This window comes from Humulus lupulus, chromosome 3 (genome assembly GCF_963169125.1).
Source record: "Humulus lupulus chromosome 3, drHumLupu1.1, whole genome shotgun sequence".
NCBI classification, from domain to species: domain Eukaryota; kingdom Viridiplantae; phylum Streptophyta; class Magnoliopsida; order Rosales; family Cannabaceae; genus Humulus; species Humulus lupulus.
Window position 1 is genome coordinate 38,983,151 of NC_084795.1, and position 10,496 is coordinate 38,993,646.

Here is a 10,496-nt window from a genome sequence, read left to right on the forward strand (position 1 = left end):
TTTATGTTGATAAATATATACGCATATTTTTGTAAAGTTCTCATTTTGAAATAGAGAATATTGCAGTTTTAACCTAAGAGTGAGTGCTAGAAACAATCCGGCTCCATATTAGTTTTTGTTGATTTGTCACCCTAGTCAGATCTGTGACTTCATATTACCAAGTTAGATGGTTTAAAACAAACTTTTATTATTTGTCCAGAAAGTATTATCCAGATAAATTAACTTGTGTTATAGACCATAATTAATCGGATTTCTCTATCAAATATTAGAAGATATTAAATCAAATTTTCTCTATGGCTGCCTCTTTCAACCATTCCAATACTTTCACCTATGTACTTTCTTACTACTTAAGCACAAGTTTGTTATTACACAACATTGTAATTGTAATCAGTTTCTTACAATTGTACTTTATACAAAATCATACACAATTATTAACAGTACAAAATATACAGTTCTTTGAGCTCCTAACTCATCACAGGTATATGGTATGGGGATTTCAAGCTTCTTTTCACTTAATAAATGAGCAGGAACAGAGGTATTGATATCTACAATTACAATTGGTAATCAACTGAATTGGATGATTATTTGACATGAACTAGTAACCTAACCAAGCCGATGGTATTGGCTGAAACTTGCTCTTTGCACATGCCAGTACATCATAGTAATCTACATGAGTGAAGCAGTCACGGAAATCTGTGAGGAGCTTCTCATACACCCTCCATTGGACCTTCATCGATCTTGAATATGGATATGGAAGGAAAACCTGCAGAACGATGGCGATGAGGGGAGTTAAACTGTAGACTGATAATGACTATAAAGTTACAGAAAAGCTCTTGTAAATTGGCATATTAACTGTTGTAGAACACTTTCTACATGCTGAGCAGGCTATTCAGGATTACAGTGGCACTCAGCCATGTAGCAAAATGTAGGATCACGTGCATCCCATATTTTACAATACTTACACATGTGGTGTGGAAGAGCATTAGTTACACGGTTCATTATCTTAACTGTTAATATGTCAAGTAATAGCCATCTAGAGGGGGAATGGGTTATAGATTTATTTTTGTTAACCATTCCAACTTTTTATATAAAAGAATGATGATATTATTTATTTATGTATATCTACTCAGTTCATGGAAGGTCTTCCTATATGTGACTTACATCGGCCTCTTGTGCAAGACGTTTGAGTATCAGAAATGTATGTTCATTTTCTTCTAAATTGTCAACAACGGCCAGCCAGATTTGGGAAGCAAGCTCATGAGCCATATCTCTTGGTTTACCACAAGCAATAAACTGATCTGCAAATGCAACCACAATCAAGATGACAACGGCACTCTGAATTGAAAACACAAGCACTGTATTTCACCTTTACATCTTGTAGCCAAGATTTTATTTCCCATTAGATGGGCATGCACAAGCATAATAGATCTAATATAAACAGGACGTTCCCCTACAAAGTACAAACTCCCAAAGAAAACATTGAAAAATAGCATATACAAATATAAGTATTCTCTATGTATATAAAATATCAGTATTAGCCACTCTCTGTTGAGATCTCCAGGGCAGCATAATGAATTAGATTAGATGAGATATCGACATCAGGATGCATAACTCTATAAAATTTCTGTGCATGATTTGTATAAATACAATTTATAATATGACAAAATTCTCAATAAGGGTATACATCAAATGTGGGAGGGTATATTTAGAAAGTTTTATGTACCTAAAAAGATGTAAAATGCAAGAATTTGGCTGTTGTAAGTTTTAACAGCAGAATAGCTCAACCCGTGAATGATTATATGGGCATATTTGTTTTTCAATTATAAAATCAAAAGCATTGAATAAGAAAAATGAAACTGAAATTAGAAGGCACACCGATTATGGTTCCATGAAGTACCCCAGAAGGAGGTGAAACAGTTGAACGTTCAAGCTGCTCTTTTAAATACAAATAAGTATGCCCCACAATCTCATCAATTTGGCCATCAAGAGAAAAAATGTGTCTGCTAACATACAGAGCTGCATATCTCCTGGGCAAAATTGGGTGAGGAAGTTAGAATCTTGCTGTCTCGACAAATTAGTATTGTCAACAAGTTCAATTTATATAATGCTTGAAATATATTACGTGTGTAGCAGCATAAGTGAGTAAGATACACACACAACATATTTTTTTACACAAAACCTAGTGAACATGTTACAAGGTCCAGTTATAACTTCAAATTAATTGAAACACAACTTCATGTAAAACTTATCAATACCAATTCAAATAAAAAGCTTTGATTTAAGTGAATGTGCCAGAACCCTCGAATTTGCACATATTGTTATACACGATAATTCTCTGCATAGGGATTAAAAAATCACCAAGTGATGTTCAAGGGGAACTCATACATCAAAAGAATGATAATTCAATACGCTACCTTGTTAAGAAATGAGTTTAAGATGCATTAGGTGTCTAAGCTAATTGTCTATATTAGCTAAATGAGGTGAGTGTTAGTTTTATCGTACCATCATTGGCTCATGAAGGTGCAAATCATTCTGTTAGGATTTACTGAATATTCCCTGTACAGCTGTCACCTCTTTGTCAGCCAATCATTTGGCAATTCTAGAACAATCCTGTACCCGTATACTCATTATAAATACAAACATCTCCTCAGACTTATTGAGCTGAGCAATTCAATTCATTATACAATATACACTATAATAGATATTTTCTCTTGGTATCAGAAGCCATATAGGCATGTAGTCAACAATGTCGAGCAAAGGTGGTGACAAAACTCCGTCCACAGCTCCTCCAAAGACACAGCACAGCGACGACTCCGAAAGCTCAGCGGTAAACCCCTTGGCTCCTCCAACCGTCCCTGCACCCTGTTCAGCTCAACCCTCAGCACAGATCTTAGCAGCTCCATAGTTCGACAACACTCTTAATCAACCTTTTGCACTCAAGCTAGATCGCAACAACTTCACCCTATGGGAAACTATGGTACTTGCGATTGTGCGTGGCCACTGACTAGACGGTTATCTCAACGACACGAAGATGAAGCCACCAGAAGTTCTTACTACCCTTATCACCACGGAAGATGGAAAGTCAGAGACTGAGATTCGGGTAAATCCTGAATTTGAACATTGGATAGTTCATGACCAACTGTTACTTGGCTGACTTTAAGAGTCTATGACAGAGGAGTAGCAACGGAGGTGATGGGTTGTGATTCCTCAGCCTCTCTTTCAGTCACTCTACGGACCTTATTCCAACTCCAAGATGGATGAATACCGCACTAGGATTCAAACCACTCACAAAGGGTCCTCCACCATGCCTGAATACTTGAGACAAACGCGTCAATGGGCTGATGTTCTAGCCCTTGCAGGTGACCCCTATCCCGAAAACCATTTGGTTGCTAATGTCTTATCTGGTCTAGATGCAGATTATTTGCCCATAGTAGTCTTAATCAAAGCCAGACCCTCCATGTCTTGGCAAGACCTGCAAGACATTCTTCTTACCTATGACAATAAGATGGAACGTTTGAATGCAATCTCTAGCTCCAACAAACTCAACAATGTATTAACAGCTCCCACTGCCAACTTTGCTAGTAAGCCTAACAACTCTGGCACAGGTCAAGGCTCTAGCTCAAATCCGTATGGTGGAGGAACCAGGGGAGGCATGACTGGAAATTGAGGAGGACGTTCCCGTGGCCATTGTGGGAAATTGAATGGCCCCAAGCCCACCTGCCAGGTTTGTGGCAAATACAGCCACTGAGCTGCAATCTGTTATAACAAATTTGATGAAGCCTATATGGGAATAGTTCCTGAAAGCAACAATCAGAACAAAAATGATCCGGGAGCATCAACTTTTGTTGCTAATCAAGAAGCTCTTGATCATGAGGCTTGGTTTGCTGACAGTAGTGCAATCAACAACATCACCTCAGACTCACGCAATCTTTTTTTTTTTGAAAAAGAGACAGAGGTCAAGGAGTGACCTCCTCTCAAATAAATTGAGAACCCTCACTTATGGCGGATGGTGACAACAAAAACCAACAAAAATAAACAATCAATGCCAAAACAACAGCCAAGGACTCACACTCAACAAAATCTAATGCGCCCATAAACTACTCCACTCCCTACAAAGATCCAAAAAAGACAAACCCTCAAAGTCTGTCGATCTATACATCCAAGTGGCCACCCAGAACTTGATTTTATCCCAAAGGCTATCCACTGCAGAAGAGACGTCTTCAAAGATTCTACTATTCCTCTCCAGCCGAATTGCCCAATAAGTCACCAAAACAGTACTCTGAACAAGGAATTTGAACAAGGAATCTGAATACCTAGGTAAGGAAACTCTCACTGTGGGAAATGGTGATCAACTCCACATCTCACATGCTGGTATTGGTTATTTGCAAACCTATAATAAGCCTCTAATACTTAAAGATATGTTGCTAGTGCCTCAAATTACTAAAAATCTGATCAGTCAATCAAAACTAACCTCAGACAATGGTCTTTATGTTGAATTCTTTTATGAGTTTTGCTTTGTGAAGGACAAGGTCTCAAGGAAGGTAGTACTTCAAGGGAGATTTAAAGGACTGTATCAACTCGTACACCCTCTTCCCCAATCCATTCCATCCTCACGACACTCATCTCATCATGCCAAGTTCAAGTCAAGTTTCTTTACTAGTCTAGCTGTTTCGAGTCACAATGTAACTCAGCCACAGGCTGAGAAGTCCTTTAATTCAATCAATGATAGATGGTATAGGCGTTTAGGCCATCCATCCAGTCGAGTCCTGTTGTTTGTTCTCAATGAAATTAATGAAAAAGTTTCCAATAATGCACATGAAAGCTTCTGTGAAGCATGTCAACTAGGGAAATCACACTCCCTTCCTTTTAAACTCGGCTCTAATCGTGCTGAAAATCCTCTAGACCTGATCCATACTGATGTTTGGGGTCCTGCCCCTGTGTTGTCAAACACAAATTTTAGATTCTATATCCACTTTGTAGACGATTTCAGTCGCTACACTGGGATATATCATCTCCGTGCTAAGTCTGATGCAGTAAATGCATTTCTCCAATTTAGGAGTTTGGTTGAAACTTAATTTGAAAGAAAAATCAAACAATTGAGAACTTACTGGGGTGGGGAATTCCAAGCATTCAATCGTACAGTCACTGAAAAATTGCATTGAATTCCAGCATTCATGCCCTCATACATTTGCCCAAAATGGAAGGGCAGAAAGAAAACATAGACACATTGTAGAAATGGGTCTCACACTCTTAGCTCAATCGGGTGTTCCTCCAAAATACTGGTGGGATTCGTTTCAAACCTCTGTGTACCTCATAAACAGATTACCCCCAGCCATTCTTAAAAATAAGTCACCATATGAGGTCATTTACTCACTAAAACCAGATTATCAGTTTTTGAAAGTGTTTGGAAGTGCTTGTTTTCCTTGTCTTCGTCCCTATCAATCTCACAAGTTCCAATTCCACTCCACTAAATGCATTAATCTAGGTCACAGTGAGTGTCACAAAGGGTGCAGATGTTTGAGTAGCACAGGACAATTATACATCTCCAGATATGCCATCTTCAACGAAGATGAATTCCCTTGCAAAACTGGTTTCCTAAACACACACCAGGCCGAAAAACAAAATGTCTATTTAGTATCCATTTTTGACAGCTTCCTTAAATGTTCAGCCACAAACACACTCCTCACCTTCCACAAACTCTAGTGTTCAAGTTGATAACACTCCTACAAGAGAGGTCATTGAAGTACAACCTGAATTGGATCATCACTCACCAAGTGTTGATCAATAAGAAACAATGAAAATATCTTCACTGGTTTTGATTTATCTGATCATTCATCTAGTTCTTCACACGGACTAGTTGAAGATGCTACTGAACCTGCTATAGATGATAAAGCAACACAGAATGTTGGCTCTACTCACCCCATGATTACACGCTCAAAGGCAGGAATTTTTAAGCCCAAGGTATACATGGGACAATCGAATTGGCAGCCTATTAGTGAAGAGCCTACTTCAGTCGAGGATGCTTTAGCTCACAGTAGCTGGAAGAAAGCAATGGAAGAGGAATATGGAGCCCTCATAAATAACAAAACTTGGTGTTTGGTTCCAAAAACACCTCAAATGAATGTGATAGGAAACAAATGGGATTTTAAGGTGAAAAGAAACTCAGATGGAACATTTCAGAGATACAAAGCGAGGCTGGTAGCAAAGGGTTTTACACAGAGGCCAGGAGTTGAATTTGGAGAGACATTTAGTCCTGTCATCAAGGCATCAACACTTCGGATTATACTATCCATTGCAGTAGCAAGATCTTGGGATGTGAGGCAACTCGACATCAATAGTACTTTCTTGAATGGAAAGCTTGAAGAAGAGGTGTTCATGAAACAATTTCAAGGATTTGAGAATGAGGAAAAACCTGAGTTTGTGCGCAAACTTGATAGGTCTTTGTATGGGCTATGACAGGCACCAAGAGCATGGTTTGATAGACTAAAAGCAACTCTGATTAGTTGGAAGTTTAAAAATTCCAAGGCCAACTCTTTCTTATTTTTCTACAAGTCATCAACACTAATTATGTTTGTATTAATTTATGTCGATGACAATTGTGATAGGAAACAATGTTGAGAAACGCAGGCAATTCATAGCCAAATTGAATCAGATGTTCTCTCTAAAATACTTGGGACCCCTGCACTATTTCCTTGGAATACAAGTTCATCGAGACACAACTGGTATGTACCTGACACAGTCGAAATATGTAGAAGAATTGCTTCAACGAACAAGGATGCTTCATCTTAAACCTTGTCCAACTCCTATGATAGTTGGAAAGAATTTGTCAATTACTGATGGAGAACTCTTGGACAATCCAACAATGTATAGGAGTGTGATAGGTGGACTACAATACTTGACGTATACTAGACCAGATTTGAGTTTTGTTGTGAACAAACTCAGTCAATTCCTTAAGGCTCCAACAACGGTTCATTGGATTGCAGCCAAAAGAGTTTTGCGTTATCTCAAAGGAACTCCTCAGCATGGACTTCATCTCAAACACAGTGATAGATTGCCTTTGACAGGGTATTATGATGCAGATTGGGCCTTTTGCCCCGACGATCGACGATCAATTGCTAGTTACTGCGTGTATCTTGGCGATTCTTTAGTATCCTGGTCATCAAAGAAGCAACCTGTAGTGTCTCGGTCTAGTACAGAATTCAAGTACAGGTCTCTTGCACAAGTTTCTGCAGAAATTTCATGGATTCAGTCTCTTCTCCGTGAATTTGAGTTTCCTCTTCCAACAACACCAGTGACATGGTGTGGCAACATGGGAGTCAGTGTCTTAGCTTCTAACCCAGTGTACCACGCAAGAACGAAACACATAGAACTCAATGTCCATTTTGTCCGAGACAAAGTTTTAGAGAAAGCCTTGGAGGTCAGATACATCCCTTCACACGATCAAGTTGCAGATTGACTCACCAAAAGTCTTAGTCACCCTCGATTTCATTTATTGATAGACAAACTGGGCGTTGTTGAGTCACCGCTCAGTTTGAGAGGGGATGCTAAGAAATGAGTTTAAGCTGCATTAGGTGTCTAAGCTAATTAGTGCAGCTAATTGTTTGTATTAGCTAAATGAGGTGAGTGTTAGTTTTATGATAGTACGTGCGTGTATCGTACAATCAAGTACGAGGCCATCATTGGCTCATGATTTTGCAAATCATTCTGTTAGGATTTATTGTTGTCACTTTGTCAGCCAATCATTTGGCAATTCTAGAACAATCCTGTAACTGTATACTCATTATAAATACAAACATCTCCTCACACTCATATTGAGTTGAGCAATTCATTTCATTATACAATATACACTATATTAGATATTTTCTCTCACCTCTCCTTAAATGATTAAAATTTGAGTGCACACACATGATGAGACATAAAAATTAAGGTGACAAATCATTAGTCCACTATTAGTCAGTCAAGGGCAAAGCAAAAATATAACTCAAGGTAAATCCAAGCAAATAAGTCAATTAGAAGTATAACAATAAATTTGGCCATACCAATAATTTTAGTCCATGGGAAGAGTTTAGGTTATGGCTAATATTAAGGTTTTCAAGCTATATTAGTTATTTTCCCAGAGAACAAAAAAACCAACCAAACAAACAAAGCTATAGCAGTATTTATAAGCACAAAAAAGAATCCATATAAAGTTAAAGAAAAAAAAAATTATAAGATGTTGCCTCAGAATTGGAATCTGGAAATCATAAAACATAACTACAGTACTACTAAACAAAGTTGATGAAAAAGAATGAAAAACTAGGAATGGAGAAGAAAAAGAGACTACTAAAAAAATGGTAAAGAGTCATGTAATATAATATTACCTCTGGCTCAACCCTCGTGGAATAGGTCCAGGCCACCTTTTAGCTTGGCTAGCAGAAGGATAGTTCTTGTCTAGAGCAGCTCGCCACAAGCATTCTCCCCGGAACAGGTTTGCCCACTGCTGTTTTACACAACATATTTGTGCCCACTCAGTGACAGGAATTCGAATGATAATTTCTACCAAAAGGTGATCGGGAAGCTTTGCAAAGGAAGTATCAATTGATGTTAAAGTGCCATTTTCAGTTTTCTTCATCATTAGAGTACTGCAAAAGAAAAATAATGATTTCTTGTAGTTAATTCAAAAGGGCCAATGAAACAAACAGTTCGTAGAAAAATAGAGATCCGGATAGACCGTGATATTAATACAAGTACAGAAAATGTGAATTACATATCTTATACATCTTTCCAAAAAGACTACAAAGAGAAAGTTGTTATGCTTCAATATAAACAGCTGCACGTGATCAAAATTCATGGAAACGTAATCATTGCTTGAATACTAAATCACTTAACTTTGAAAAGTTACTAAACATAATTATAAACTTCTAATAGTTGCCAATTTGTTCCAAAGGAAAAGTCATATCTGGTTAAACCATCTATTTCTAATTGCTTAATATGCAAATGAAACAATTAGATTGACCGATATACCCAACTGTCAACCACGTAAATGAAAGTAGATCAGTACATCAGTTGCATTACAATCAATGATTTTACTAAATGATAAGGAAGTTTATAATGGAGATATACGTTTACAATTTAAAAGCCTTCTCAAACTGAGGGTTTCATATTAAGTTTATCCAGAAAAAGGATGAAAATTTTGAATTATCATTATTTTTTGTAAATTAAAACCAATTATCAGATAATTCATTTGTAGTCAGTTGAGTAATATGATAAAGAAAAGAACCAGAACATCAAATTCCATATATACGATCTTTAGATGTAAAATTGAACTATAATTGTGTCCATGAAGAAGCTTATGTTAATTAAGTGCCTTGGATTTTAGCATATTATACACAGAAATGGCACACTACAAGAAACCAATCCATACAAAAAAGACCTTTGTTTTCAATAAATTAAAAAAAAAAAACCCAGAACCTGAAATCAAACCCCATGTTTAGCTTTTCAAAGAAGACAACATAGAAAGGAATAATATTGTTTGAAAATTTTACACACTGACTTGACTTATAACCACTACAAGAAACAGTATATACTAAGCAAAATATGATTAAAAAATCTCGTAATATTTTGTGGAGCTAACTTCTTACCAGAAACAAAAGTTTAAAATGGGAGTTAAATGAATTTCATCGACATATTAATAGTAAAAAAAGTACAAAATTATTGAGTAAAATAGGCGAAAAAGGATAAAGATGCAAATTTTAAATGGAGGGAAAGAATTACCAGAGAGGCATAAACAAAAGGGATAGCTTTCTCAGCTGAGCATTGGAAAAAAAAAATGGGTCAGCATTCGGCAACAAAGAGGGTGAGTTTTTTTTTTCTTAAATAATTTTTGTCTCTGTCAGTCTTTGGGTTACAACTTAAAATGTGAGGCTCACGTTATCGACCAACGTACAAACAAAAAGAGAACTTTACAAAAAGGAAACTTGATCCTTTCTGCATCATAGTATACCATATACCATACTTTTTCATTATGCCATCTTTAAAAATTATCACAAAATTATGCTATTTTTGAAAAATTAAACAAAATTGTCCCTGCCATTTAAAAGCCATCACTCTCACTCTCTCTCTCTCTCTCTCTCTCAAAGTATCTCTCTTCTTCTCCTTAACTTCTTTCTACCTATAACAATAAAAAAAATCACTGTCATTAACACAACTATTGAAACACCTACACCTCATCACCATTGATACACCCATAATTAAAAAAAAAATTAAATGATTCAAAATTTATTTCAAAACTCAAACGGAAGAAAATATTTACCAAAGACATTAATTTATGGATTTTGAATACATATGTACAAGATTTTTTTGGTTTTGTTTGCCATTTTATTAAGATTTAAAACTTAAAAAAAATATAGAAAAATGATGCATAACAAGCTTCAACGATGTATTAACGATGCGCGAAGGATGGTGGCTTGAAAACATGATTTTTAGGCAAAAAATATGTTTAACGATGCACTAACGAT

At 36.6% G+C, this 10,496-nt stretch overlaps 1 protein-coding gene across 2 annotated transcripts; it reads right to left on the minus strand.

The window, feature by feature from the left end:
* Positions 1-336: 336 nt before the first annotated feature.
* Positions 337-9,910, minus strand: LOC133822548 (uncharacterized). Of its 2 annotated transcripts, none has more exons than XM_062254918.1 (5): positions 9,754-9,910; positions 8,361-8,621; positions 1,876-2,027; positions 1,162-1,298; positions 337-763 (listed from the first exon to the last, which is right to left on the minus strand). In XM_062254918.1, exons 1-5 carry the CDS (start codon positions 9,762-9,764, stop codon positions 596-598), a joined length of 729 nt encoding a protein of 242 aa, XP_062110902.1. In that variant the 5' UTR covers positions 9,765-9,910; the 3' UTR covers positions 337-595. The 2 variants fall into 2 exon arrangements, with proteins under 2 accessions (XP_062110902.1, XP_062110901.1); XM_062254917.1 differs by lacking the exon at positions 9,754-9,910 and adding an exon at positions 9,451-9,558.
* Positions 9,911-10,496: the final 586 nt, after the last annotated feature.

Bases quoted from the DNA above. Each gene is read 5' to 3' on its own strand.
- LOC133822548 (XM_062254917.1), bottom strand. The intron at 2,028-8,360 runs GTAATATTATAT...AATTTTGCCCAG, and splicing joins CCACGAGGGTTGAGCCAGAG to GAGATATGCAGCTCTGTATG. The intron at 1,299-1,875 runs GTGTGCCTTCTA...TTGCATTTGCAG, and splicing joins ACTTCATGGAACCATAATCG to ATCAGTTTATTGCTTGTGGT.